Genomic DNA, 14,848 nt, shown 5'->3' with positions numbered 1-14,848 from the left:
GGAAGAAACAATGACCTGTAGGATTGTTCTCAGGCTGTGCGTTCTCATGAAAAGCTCTGAACTGCCGTAGCATTGATGAAGTGTTGTCTCCATACACAAGCTCCTTGTCACAGACCAAGCATCGCACCTTCTGAATAAAGTTATACGAAATTAAAATATTAAATATAATAATACAATTAATTAATGGAAGCAAAGACATGGCAAAAATTGTGGTATGTAGATATTTATTTCTTTGAAAATACCATACTATACCAACAATAGGATGTTGTAAGATGAAAACGTTCCCAAACATTGGAAGCCTTTCTTTTTTTGGCTGATCCATGGTTATATACTGTAAGTAAATAGTGAATGTTAAGTCCAGTGGGTCACGCATATGAATTGGTCCATGCTGTGCTTTTCAGTGGTTTGCACAGGTATTTGGCCTGTGCTGTGTGGATCTTCTGAGTAGCTCAGTTTGGACCAGATTTTGAGTTGTTTGGCTTCCCATATTCCCAGTTTATTTCGTGCTGCGCTGATCAGTGGGTCACACAGGTCTCGTGACTCGCTCCGAGAGGTCCAAAATGTTCTGTGTCTCACTGTCCAGTGGGTCGCGCATATCAATTGGTCCGCGCTGCACTGTTGAAAAGCAAGTTCCAGAAGCAGCCATGCAAGCCCAAGCCATGACACTACCTCCACACAGTATGACTCAGTACACACACTATACAAAGCATCATCAGTCACTTTTATATTATAGAACTCATTTTTGCTGCTATACTTGTGCTGCTACATTACACCATAGTTCATAGTTTACAGCTCATGTTCTGTATATTTGTTGTCTTGTGTATTTATTGTCATGTTCCGTGTATTTATTGTCTTGTACTCGTCTCACACTGTTGTACAATTGCACTTTATTCTTGCATACTGTTCTGTGTTGCACCATGGTCCTGAAGAAACTACATACTGTTCAAATGTATACAAGCTATATATGACAAAAACCTACTTGACTTGACTTAATTGAGTTCTCACACGTTTCTGTCATCAACTGCTTTTGTTTTCCTTTTTCTTTTTCATGACATTTCAAATTGTCCTATTGGCAATGCCCAATACTTTTGCAATGGCTCTGATAGATTTTTCCTCTTTTAACAGTCGCTTTGTCTCTTTGGATAAAAGCGCCTGCTAAAGCAATAAATGTAAATGTAAATGTCACAGCTGTCAATTGGCTTGCTTTTCTCCCATAGACAGCTCGCTGATCTTCATGTTGGTTTCTCTTTTTTTAACAACAAATACAGTTGACTTTCAGAGATAATTCTTTAAACATTCAATTTAACCGGGCACAACTGGGCAACAAGAAACAGCTAAAAGTCACGTTCCAATATTTTTTGATGACTTGGGAAAATGGGTGGGTTCAAACAAACAGTGCCATGTTCTAAGTTGTTTAACACATCTAGGTGTAAAAATTGAGGAAATGAAATTCTGATCTTTTGTCTCAAATTCATCATTTGATCTCAAACCCAAATGTTTTCAATGTATAGCAAAAGAAAAATAATTGGCACCGCTGTTCCAATACTTTTGGAGGGGACTGTAAATACATGATGTGGAATGGGTTGTTATCTTGTTCTAAACATTATACCTATTTTCTGTTGGACGCTTGGAATTGTTCGCACCATGAGGTATGTTCATCGAGCACCAAAAAGTTTTTTGTTTGTTCATCACTCGACTGCAATCTCCTCTGGACAAATAGGCAGGATTTTCACAAATGTGTTGTGGGTGCGAGAAACCTTGGTTCACCAAGATATCTACTTAAAGACAACCAGTATTGTGATATCACACTATCTGATCGCCATAGCAGCAAGCTGGCTCTATTAAATTGCCGCTCCTTGGTGGAGAAAGCCCTGCTGCTAAATGATTTAATTACTGACAAAAGTCTGTATATGCTGCAACTTACATACAAATTTGGTAAATACCCAATCATTATTTACATCTCAATTTGGTTTCTCTATGTGGTTACAGTTACTTGTCCAAGCCTCGAATTCAAGGTAGGGGTGGTAGGCTTGCTGTAGTTTACTGCAACAAACTTAAAATAGTTAGCACTGACTACCATGATGTAACATTATTTGAGTATTTGGCATTTAAGGTAGCTGGTCCAACACCACTTCTAATAATAATAATCCATCAACCTCCAAAATGGAATCCAGATTTTTCTCAGAACTTGATTCTGCTAAAACCAAGGAGCTTCGGTCAATACGGAAATGCTTTAACCTTAAACAGCACGTGAACTTTCCCACCCGCTCTCGAGGTCCCACACGTGATCTGAGCTGTTCATCTGGGCTAAACAATGTTTTAATTACTGGCTCACAGCCTGGTATCTCTGATTATAAGCTCATTGACTTCAGCTTCACTATTCCCTCAAAAAAATCAAAACAAAAAATGTTCATATCTTATCATAATATAAAAGGGATTGACCCATTATCTTTCTCTTCCTATATTTATACTACTTCTATTCTTATCTCTGTTAAACTTTCTTCCCTGGCTGAGATCTTGTCTAGCTATAACTTTGCCATTTCTCAAGCTTTCATACCTGTTTTCACTCGGGTTCACTCCTGAGCTTAGGAAGATGAAGATGAAAATGATCAGGCGACACCTTGAGCGTCTATATAGGAAAACTGGCCAAGCTGTACATTCTCTATCTTATACTGCGCACCTGCTTAGATACAGGACCGCTCTAAATAGCACCGGGTCAACTCTTTTTTTTCCCCAGCATCATTAGTAATGCCAGCTACAAGCTCAAAACACTTTTTGCTACTGTGTACAAACTTACCCATTCACCCAGTCACCCAATATCTCTGGTAGTGATGCTCTCGGTCATTCTTTTCTTCGCTTTTTCCATGATACGGTTATGTATCTCTACTTACAACTCTCCACCTACACCTCTGGAACTCTCATAAATGAACTTCCTCTCATTACCCCTTGTCACAGTCTCTACCGTTTCATTCCCAGCTCCTACCTCTATTCTCAGAACATGTCTGTTATTTCTGTTCCTATTTCCCACCTGATAAACTTACTTCTGCCTTTGTTCCACAAGAATTAAAATCTGCAGTGGTGAAAACAATTCATAAAAAACCTGGTTTAGATGCAGTTGAACTGTCCAACTACAGACCTATAACCAACCTTCCTCTCATAGCCAAACTATTGGAAAGAGTTGTTGCCAGTCAGTTGCAGTCACACGTGTCTTCAAATAATCTCGATGACCCCTTTCATTCAGGTTTTCACACTTTCCACAGTAGTGAAACTGCTCTCCTTATAGTTTTAAGTAGTTTTAAAGATGCAAAAACTCTTGTCCATGCATTTATCACATCCCATCTTGATTATTGCAATGCCCTTTTTATTGGCCCAACATTAAAAGCCATAACTAGATTACAATATATATTGTATAAATGCTGTAATTCAGCAGCTAGAGTTCTCACTCACTCCTTTATTTCCACTCACATTACACCCATATTACTAAATCTGCACTGGCTACCTGTAGTTTCTTGGATTAAGTACAAAATGATAATGATAATTATTAAATGTCTTTATTGATCATATATACACAGCACAGTGAAATTCTTTTCTTCGCATACCCCCGCATGTCAGGAAAAGATACAGCGCCCCTGGAGCAGAGAGGGTTAAGGGCCTTGCTCAAGGGCCCAACAGTGGCAGTTTGGCAGTGCTGGGACTTGAACCCCCGACCTTCCGATCAGTAACCCAGATCTCATTAAGAAATGACCATAATTGGTTAAATGACGTCCAAGTGCCACCTACATGCCTATTAGGTGAAGTGCAGCCTGTTAGGTCAAGAACAGGCAAACTGTCAAATGGCCTTTATTACATTACCACTTTTTTTTTTAAATTATACAATAATAGTAAAGATAATAACTAGAAGAAGAAATATGAAGATTTTATATATATATATATATATATATATATATATATATATATATATATATATATATATATATATATATATATATATATATATATATATATATATATATACACATACATATACATACATATACATACATAGATACATAGATAGATACATACATACCTTCATATTATAAACATAAAAAGGTTAAGTTTTCGCTGGCTCTTTAAAAAAAAACATTAATAACTTTTTTGGGCTTTTATGGTTCTGCCAGCTGAAAAGGTTCCCGACTTCAGATATGTGCGTTTGTTAGAAAAACATGCACGATATTTCATAGCATGCTATTAGATGGCATAGTGACAACTAAACAGCACACAAGCTCACATCTCTTAGCTAAAATTAAGAAGGCAGCAACCTATTACTCTTTCTGAAGGCAGTTTCCATAAACCTCTGAATATACACTCACAACACACTTTATTAGGAACACTATATAATCCATCCATCCATCTTCTGTACCGCTTATCCTACACAGGGTAGCGGGGAGCCTGGAGCCTATCGGAGGGGACTTGGGGCACAAGACAGGGGACACCCTGGACGGACTGCCAATCTATCGCAGGCACAATCGCACAAACACACCGACACACCCATTTACACACTACAGACAATTTGGAAATGCAAACCTTAGAATCAGCCTACAACGCGTGTCTTTGGACTGGGGGAGGAAACCCCTAATGCACAGGGAGAACACGCAAACTCCACTCACACAAGGCAGAGGCGGGATTCGAACCCCCAATTATCACACAAATCACACAACTGCTTCCATCATAAACATTTATTACTCAACATTTTTATTCATTACAGGAAATCCAGCAGAAATAATTCAAATATATTAACAGATTAGGTATTGCAAGAATGCTAAATAAACAGATGGAAAGAAATAAAAAGTAACATTTCTTTGAAAGAACTGAGAAGAGCTCCACACTTTAATCTGTACATATTATCTCTATACATCCTCCACCAAGGCAACATTCTCTAATTTTGACATCTAAAAACAGTACAAAAATGTTCTGCAACATGTTCTGTAAAATAATGTTTAAAAAGCTTATGGCAATGTGCCCTTAGCACCAGTCAGAAAGGATCTAATCTGTCATTTTCTTTAAACAAAACCCAGCCATCCTAAAACCAAATCAGTTGAGATAAAAAGGCAAAACTGAAGATAGAACTGAAGGTGAATGAAACAAAACCCCTTCATAGTAAAGAATGTAGTGAAAAATAGATACATGTGCTTTATCTAAACTATGTATATTCGATCTTAAGGCAACATTTTGTAGAAAATGTGCTTTTGGTTTTATTTTTTTTGTCAGTTTTCTATTGCTCTTTTAAGCATTTTAAATTTCTAAGTTCTTCTTCTCCTCTTTTCATTAATTGAGTAGTGTTATGCACATCTCTTTAACAGGTGAGCTTGAAACACAGCATCCTGATAACTTCTGCATTCAAGTGAATTCTACTGAGCAAGTTAAGAATAATGTAACAAACTTGTCTCTCAATAAATTAGACTTGAAGACAGCTGATGTACAGTATAAAGAAAGGGTTAGGAAAACACATTTTATTAATTTTGCTTTAGAACAGATAGAATTGTAAGCACGCATACATTATATCATTTAAAGCCAATGTCAAAACTATTTCAAATGTTTGTTTTTAAAACTGAACACTGTGTGGTGACTAGGTGTACAATACACCTGGGATTGGGACATCAGGTAAATTTGGACAGTTAAATTTAGCAGCATTTATTTTCTAGCCTGATAAGTGACTTAATTCATGTAACATCATATAAGTGGGCGTGGTCAGCATAAAAAAAAAAGCTTGAGCTAGGGAAAAAAATGAAGCTTTGGCTAGTTTTTTTTTTTTTTTTTTAATCATAATTATTATATTTCACACATTAATGAGACATACTTTCTACTGTATAAACAGAAAATGTGTAAAATAAGTATAAAGTTAGTTATAATATATATAGTTATAATTTAATGTCCAAAAATACCAAACCATTCTAAAATTTTATTGTTCTTGGCAATGATCATTAACCTTGAACCATGTTATATTTTATATTATATATATATATATATATATATATATATATATATATATATATATATATATATATATATATATATATATATATAAAGCTAATGGTGCTAATTATGAAACTGAGTTGACATGGGCTTTAAATAATGACTTTTAACAAAGACATTAGCTGTTAATTAATGAGGTTTATTACTTTCAGTCTAATAATGTTGATTCAATTCAAATATTATAAATAAGACAGTTATAAGTGATGTCTACCCTACAAACACCAACCCCAAATAATAATAAAAAAACAGACAAACCATAGAACAAAAAAAAATTAACAAATAAAAATAAACTAAATTGAAAAGCATTTTCTAGTATTAACAGGCTTCCTTCATTACAGGCCCAGAGGCCAGCTACCCCTGCATCCACTAGAATGTTTTTTGCCTTGTTATAACATCTTTGACTTACAAGCAGAATTTCAAATGAAAATTTGAATTTGAATTATTTGAATTATTTCAGACAGGACTGTTTTTGATTGTTATTAATACCTGAAAATCTACAGGATCAGATATGCATCACTAGTTTGCCGCTCAGATTTAAAAAATATATTTTCTCAGTACTTAATAAAGGCTGATAATTAACTTGTTTCATTTGTTAAAACATAAAAGAATTAGAGAGAAGGGGGGGGGGGGGGGGTACAAGTTTTAAAAACCCTGTTTTACAGAAGGTTGTCCAGCAATTTCAGATCCAGTTTTGATGAGGTTCGTCCAAGGGATATTTACCTGAACTGAAATGAAATTATTGGAAATTGCAATTAAATTTATGTACTTGAATGAAAATGACCAAAAAATAAAGTGGATTCCAAAATGGATTAAAGTGCAACAAACCCATCTTTTCACAGTCAGTATACTTGCAAGTGTTTATAATGTAATATAATGTAATATAATACACTGATCAGCCATAAGAAGACAAAGTTGTAACAAATATATATACACAGTATCTCAGAAAAGTGAGTACACCCCTGACATTTTTGTAAATATTTGATTATATCTTTTCATGTGACAACACTGAAGAAATGACACTTTGCTACAATGTAAAGTAGTGAGTGTACAGCTTGTGTAACAGTGTAAATTTTCTGTCCCCTCAAAATAACTCAACACACAGCCATTAATGTCTAAACTGCTGGCAACAAAAGTGAATAAAACCCTTAAGTGAAAATGTCTAAATTAGGCCCAAAGTGTCAATATTTTGTGTGGCCACCATTATTTTCCAGCACTGGCTTAACCCTCTTGGGCATGGAGTTCACCAGAGCTTCACAGGTTGCCACTGGAGTCTCCACCTTCCGTTTGAGGATGCCCCACAGATGCTCAATAGGGTTTAGGTCTGGAGACATGCTTGGCCAGTCCATCACCTTCACCCTCAGCTTCTTTAGCAAGGCAGTGGTCATCCTGGAGGTGTGTTTGGGATCTTTATCATGCTGGAATGCTGCCCTGCGGCCCAGTCTCCGAAGGGCGGGGATCATGCTCTGCTTCAGTATGTCACAGTACATATTGGCATTCATGGTTCCCTCAATGAACTGTATCTCCCCAGTGCCGGCAGCACTCATGCAGCCCCAGACCATGACACTCCCACCACCATGCTTGACTGTAGGCAAGACACACTTGTCTTTGTACTCCTCACCTGGTTGCTGCCACACACGCTTGACACAATCTGAACCAAATAAGTTTATCTTGGTCTCATCAGACCACAGGACATGGTTCCAGTAATCCATGTCCTTAGTCTGCTTGTCTTCACCAAACTGTTGCGGGCTTTCTTGTGCATCATCTTTAGAAGAGGCTTCCTTCTGGGACGACAGCCATGCAGACCAATTTGATGCAGTGTGTGGCGTATGGTCTGAGCCCTGACAGGCTGACCCCCCACCCCTTCAACCTCTGCAGCACTCATGCGTCTATTTCCCAAAGACAACCTCTGGATATGACGCTGAGTGCGTGCACTCAACTTCTTTGGCCGACCATGGCGAGGCCTGTTCTGAGTGGAACCTGTCCTGTTAAACCGCTGTATGGTCTTGGCCACTGTGCTGCAGCTCAGTGTCAGGGTCTTGGCAATCTTCTTATAGCCTAGGACATCTTTATGTAGAGCAACGATTCTTTTTTTCAGACCCTCAGAGAGTTCTTTGCCATGAGGTGCCATGTTGAACTTCCAGTGACCAGTATGATGGAGTGTGAGAGCGATGACACCAAATTTAACACACCTGCTCCCCATTCACACCTGAGACCTTGTAACACTAACAAGTCACATGACACCGGGGAGGGAAAATGGCTGATTGGGCCCAATTTGGACATTTTCACTTAGGGGTGTACTCACTTTTGTTGCCAGCGGTTTAGACATTAATGGCTGTGTTGAGTTATTTTGAGGGGACAGCAAATTTACACTGTTACACAAGCTGTACACTCACTACTTTACATTGTAGCAAAGTGTCATTTCTTCAGTGTTGTCGCATGAAAAGATTTAAGCAAATATTTACAAAAATGTGAGGGGTGTACTCACTTTTGTGAGATACTGTATGTATATATATATATATATATATATATATATATATATATATATATATATATATATATATATATATATATATATATATATATATATATATATATATATATATATATATATATATATATATTTATATTTTAAAGCCAGTGACGGGTGAAGTGAATAACAACTTATCTGATTACAGTGACACCTGCCAAGGGATGGCATATATTAGGCAGCAAGTGAAAAGTCAGTTTTTTGAAGTTAATGTGTTGGAAGCAGGAAAAGTGGAGGATGTAAGGATCTGAACGACTTTGAAAAGGCCCAAATTGTGATGGCTAGATGACTGGGTCAGAGCATCTCCAATACAGCAGATCTCGTGGTGTGTTTATGGTATTCAGTTGTTACTACCTACCAAAAGTGGTCCAAAGAAAGACAACCAGTGAACCAGCAACAGGGTCATGGGCACCCAAGGCTCACTGATGTGTGCTGGAAGCGAAAGCTCATGTGACCTGTTGGCATGGACTTCTCAAGACCATCTGGTCCAATCCCACAGAAGAGCTACTGTAGCACAAATTGCTGAAAAAGCTAATGCTGGCTTTGATAGAAAGGTGTGAAGGCACACAGTGCATGATAGCTTGCTGCATACAGGGATGCATAGCTGAAGACCTGTCAGAGTGCCCAGAGCAGCCCCTGTCAACCACCGAAAGCACCTACAAGGGGCACATAAGCATCAGAACTGGACGTTGGAGCAATGGAAGAAGTTGGCCTGGTCTGATGAATCACAGTTTTTTTTTTACATCACGTAAATGGCAGAGTGTTTGCATCACTTACCTGATGCGCTTGGCAATGTTCTGCTGGGAAACCTTGGGTCCTGGCATTCATGTGGTTGTTACTTTGAAATGCATCACCTACCTAAACATTGTTGCAGACCAAGTACACCCCTTCATGGCAAAGGTATTCCCTAATGGCAGTGGCCTCTTTCAGCAGGGTAATTCTTCAGGAATGGTTTGAGGAACATGACAAACAGTTCAAGGTGTTCAACTGGCTTGCAAATTCCCCAGATCTCAATCCAAAGAAGGATCTGTGGGATGTGTTGGACAAACAAGTCCGATCCATGGAGGCCCCACCTCGCAACTTACAGGAACTTAAAGGATCTGCTGCTAATGTCTTGAGATGTTCACTCTGACATCAACAGGTCAGAGCTGTTTTGGCAGCACAAGGGGGACCTACACGATATTAGGCAGGTGGTTTTAATGTTATGGCTGATCGGTGTACACCACATCATATCAAGTAAAAAGCCCATTTCCCTTTTCCAGTCCCTTTGTCCATTTTAACACCATGTATTATTATTATTATTATTATTATTATTATATTACTACTACTACCACCACCACCACTACTTATGTTCAATTTGTAATCAGAAATTTATATTCTATACATCCCATTTCATGAGAAATGAAGGAATAATCGGAGAAAAAAGTCAGTAGAAGCCTTACCATGTTTTTTGTAGGAATGTTTGGTTTCTGAGCAAGGGCTGGTTTCTTCATTAATGAAGGTTTGGAGGGTTTGGGGGAAGAGGGGAATGTTGAAGAGAGGGCATCTTCAACTTGCTCTAACTGTTCCAGTGGAACCCCTGCTATCTCATAGTGCTTTTTACGTAGCTCTCCAAGTCGTAGGCGCTCATTTTCAAGCATGCTCTCAAACTCCAGGACCTTCACCTGAAGAAAGTGGGATCATAGGTATTATAAAGAGCATACAGCTTCCTGCTTAATTGCTTGGTTTTAAAGTTGTCCATTTTAAAATCTTATTCATCTAATATAATTATTATGTTTATCTTATATAAACCATGTATAAATATACCAGCTTTTTAGAAAAACTAACAAAGAAGAAAGTGGGAGGACAAACCTGGGACTCCATTTCCTCTTTCCTCAACTTGATCAGAGACATCCCAGAAAAGTCCATAGTGTCTATATACCAGTGGGAGATAAAGATGTGTCTAGCTGAACATTTTTTCTAATTAAGAACAAAGCATGTGAACAGTTTGTACATTCTCTTTCCCTTTTACTCTGAGAAGAAATAAGTATTCAGAAACCGTTTTTTATTACATACTTCTATATTGTCTTTGTACATGTAAATATGAAGAGATAAATATTCACTGATAAGCATAAAAATATATGTTTAAAAAACTATTTTGACAGGGAAAGGAAGTATTTGGACACGTCATTTGTTACAGTGCTGTTGTTGACAGCTTTGAGAGTCTATGGTAAGGTGCAATTAGCTCTCTCTGATCACCTGACAATTTCAATATGCTCCATAAATTTTCAGTGAGATTCAAGTCAGGAGATTGTCAATGCAAGACCTCTTTCAGTGATTCCGGCTGTATGTTAGGGGTCGTTGCCTTGTTGAAAGATTCATTTCCCTATATTCAGTTCTACATGAGACTAAATTCTCCTCTGAAAGTCCAAATACTTATCTCCCCCTCACTGTACTTTTTTTTGTGTAATACATAAAGGCACAGACCAGACAAGAGGGATATTAAAGTAATATGTATGTTACTTAAAAATAGCATTAGTAATACCTTTTAAATAAAAACATTTTCCTGTTCCTCATAACTTTATTGGGCTATCAGTTTTAGGTGAAGGAAAGTTAATCTGAGTAAAGCTGTTTGAGGAGACAAGCTTATGCTTAAATTAACCCTTCAGTGTGGCAAAATGGGGCGACAACTGTACAATATAGGCGAAATAAGCCATTTTCATTTTCTTCATATTCAAAGACATATTAAACTTAACATGCTTGATTCACAAGTGTTCATTTCAACACCATTTGATTTTGTGCAGTCAAATATAGGGGTTTAATGATCTCCAGTCATGATTCGATTCACAACACCGGCTTCGTGATCTGATTCAATTCAATTCTTGAATATTTTAAACATAAATTTAATGAAGAAAAATTATGACTAAAAAGACTCCCTTTTTTCCTGAATCATGAACAATGTGCATTTTAGTCTGTATAAAACTAACTAAATAAAAATTTTGCTATAAACAGATGCTTAATATTGTATTCAAAATGTACTACAGGTTCCCATATCTTAAAAAAAGAAAAAAAATAATTATATAATCTCCCCAAATTTTTATTGAATAAACAGTGTTATAACCCGCTAACTTTGGGAGGGGAAGTTTTTTTCTTTGTGCTGTGCCATAATTTGTGTGCAGGACCGAACTCCCTCCAAGAGTTTCCAACCTGCCCTAGACTGCCTTGCTCCCGCCTCCCCAGATGACATCACTGAATGGCGCCCATATTTAAAGAGGACGAGGGAAGAGAGAGAGGAGGATGTTGGAGGTGGTTAAATGTGATCTGGTGTTAGGAGATTGTGTTTGGTTCGTGTTGCTTGCCCTTGTGGCTATAAATATTCTGTGATCTGACTGCTGTTCTGGTTTTGACTCTTGCCTGGTTCTGACTGAGTTTGGTTGTCCCTGTACCTGTTTATGTGTATTCTCTTCACCACTGTATACATGTTTCTCTCGGTTTACCGGTTTACATCCCTGATTATATACAATATATAGATAATATACCGGATATATTATCTATATATTATAAACAATCAGGGATGTATTATCTATATATTATATACAATCAGGGATATATTATCTATATATTATATATAATCAGGGATGTATTATCTATATATTATATATAATCAGGGATGTATTATCTATATATTATATACAATCAGGGATATATTATCTATATATTATATATAATCAGGGATATATTATCTATATATTATATACAATCAGGGATATATTATCTATATATTATATATAATCAGGGATGTATTATCTATATATTATATACAATCAGGGATATATTATCTATATATTATATATAATCAGGGATATATTATCTATATATTATATATAATCAGGGATATATTATCTATATATTATATATAATCAGGGATATATTATCTATATATTATATACAATCAGGGATATATTATCTATATATTATATATAATCGGGGATGTATTATCTATATATTATATACAATCAGGGATGTATTATCTATATATTATATACAATCAGGGATATATTATCTATATATTGTATATAATCAGGGATATATTATCTATATATTATATACAATCAGGGATATATTATCTATATATTATATATAATCAGGGATATATTATCTATATATTATATACAATCAGGGATATATTATCTATATATTATATATAATCAGGGATGTATTATCTATATATTATATACAATCAGGGATATATTATCTATATATTGTATATAATCAGGGATATATTATCTATATATATTATATACAATCAGGGATATATTATCTATATATTGTATATAATCAGGGATATATTATCTATATATTATATATAATCAGGGATGTATTATCTATATATTATAACCAATCAGGGATATATTATCTATATATTATATATAATCAGGGATATATTATCTATATATTATATACAATCAGGGATATATTATCTATATATTATATATAATCAGGGATGTATTATCTATATATTATATACAATCAGGGATCCATGTAATTCTAAAATAAATTCTACTGACAGATTTATTTTATTAACATAATGCAATTATTCAAATATTTGGCTGGTTACTTAAATTTGTACAATTGTTTGCTATTTATTGAAATAATATAGCTTCAATAAAACTTTCCACCAACAGGACACATTAGGTCCAAGTAGACATTATTTATATTCCTACCTGTTTTTGAGTTATCGAGGTTTGGATTTTATTTATTTATTTATTTATTTATTTATTTAATTACTTAATTAAATCCCTGAACCTATCTTTTGCAGAATGCTGGGGTTTTCCCAGACCCTGTTTTGACAACCTCTGTACTATAGTATAGAGCATACAATGACAGCAGCAATTAAATTTAATAGTCCTTTAATTAGCGAGGGGTGCAATGCGCACTGGCAGGAGCAAGAAGTTTATATTTAAAAAAAAAAAAAAAAAAAAAAAAAAAAAAACCTCCTCATGAGCAAACATGAGCATGAACAGTCCCACCAGTAAACAGTTTGCTACACTTGGAAAAAATTTTTGCTACTCTAAAAATGCAGTTTTAACAGCACGCCTGAATTTTATACACATGGATGTTGCTTTGCTGACACATGCATGCACCCATCCACCCACATGTACCTTTATCCTCAATCTGTTCCTGGCCAGTCCTGGTGGAAGCTACCACTTTTGCAGCCATCTCATTCACATGGCGAGAGGCTTGCTGAAGACTCACCAATTTTTTACTGCCACGATCTGCCTTTACCTGAAAAAACAAAGAAGCAGGCATGAAGAACATAACCGAGAGAAGTAATCTGTGCAAGGAAATGTTACATTTGGTTTTATAGAGGGTATAATCTTGCAAGGTGTTCATTAAAACATTAGAAATGCTAGCTCAACAGCCATTTTCAAATTCAGCTTTTTAAAATGATTTTAATGATGCAATTGTTAGCAACAGAGGAGGAAATGCTAACACATGCTTCCTCAAAAGACACATGAATTCAGCCACTGCATCTTTTTGAACTGCTGCTTATTACTGTGTCACAGGGCAGCTAAAAGCAATCAGACGAAAGTGCTAACTGCCTTCTTCTTCAATGTATTATTATTATTATTATTATTATTATTATTATTGAAAACAAGACATTTATTGTTAATCTCAAACCTTGGAAGCTGCAACAAGTTGTGCTGTGCTGGCAGCGATTTCATGAGAACAGACAATAAGCTCTTCATACTTGCCCGTGTGTAACACCACTTTATCAGCAGAATCACTAAGAGGGAGAAAGTGAGAAAGCAAAAAAGAATCCCATGGTCTTACTGGGAGGGTAACTCACTATAAGTAAGGAAGTGTAATTTAATTGATTGCAAATAAGAAAAATTTTACTTTCTAACTGTACTGGCTGATATTTGGTAGGAATACATACACCATCTGCGTTGCCCCCCAGCCTACTGCCTTGGCAGCAGATATGAGACCCTCAGTCCAGCGAGAGTTTCTTGCATAAAATTCCTTCATTGTTGCTGCACCCTAGGAACAATTGAAAAGCAGTCAAGATGTAATCATTCTAAAAAACCCATAAATAAAATAAAAACCCGACAAGAAATCTTGGTAAATAATATACACTAAATGACAATATATACTGTGCATATGTATATACCGTCACCTCCAAAACTACTGGAATGGCAAGGACACGTCATTTGTTGTGCTATACACCAAAGATATTTTGGGTTCAGATCAAAAGGTGGATATGAGACAAGATTTCAGCTTTTACTTCCTGGTATTTACATCTCGAGGTGTTAAACAACATAAAAT

General features: G+C 36.0%; 1 protein-coding gene across 2 annotated transcripts in view; it reads right to left on the bottom strand.

Moving 5' to 3' along the window:
- Positions 1–6,052: 6,052 nt before the first annotated feature.
- hip1rb (huntingtin interacting protein 1 related b) overlaps positions 6,053–14,848 on the bottom strand; it is a 68,548-nt gene continuing 59,752 nt past the window's right edge. For both annotated transcript variants that reach the window (XM_017452176.3, XM_017452177.3), the window contains exons 27-32: positions 14,463–14,563; positions 14,204–14,309; positions 13,684–13,807; positions 10,394–10,455; positions 9,985–10,206; positions 6,053–6,740 (exon numbers count right to left, since the gene is read on the bottom strand). In XM_017452176.3, coding sequence (XP_017307665.1) covers positions 6,732–6,740; positions 9,985–10,206; positions 10,394–10,455; positions 13,684–13,807; positions 14,204–14,309; positions 14,463–14,563 — 624 coding nt within the window. In that variant the 3' untranslated portion in view covers positions 6,053–6,731. The remainder of the gene's footprint in view (positions 6,741–9,984; positions 10,207–10,393; positions 10,456–13,683; positions 13,808–14,203; positions 14,310–14,462; positions 14,564–14,848) is intronic.

Source organism: Ictalurus punctatus, chromosome 22 (assembly GCF_001660625.3).
Source record: "Ictalurus punctatus breed USDA103 chromosome 22, Coco_2.0, whole genome shotgun sequence".
NCBI classification, from domain to species: domain Eukaryota; kingdom Metazoa; phylum Chordata; class Actinopteri; order Siluriformes; family Ictaluridae; genus Ictalurus; species Ictalurus punctatus.
The sequence above is the reverse complement of the archived record's forward strand: the minus strand, read 5'-3'. Positions and strand labels throughout refer to the sequence as shown.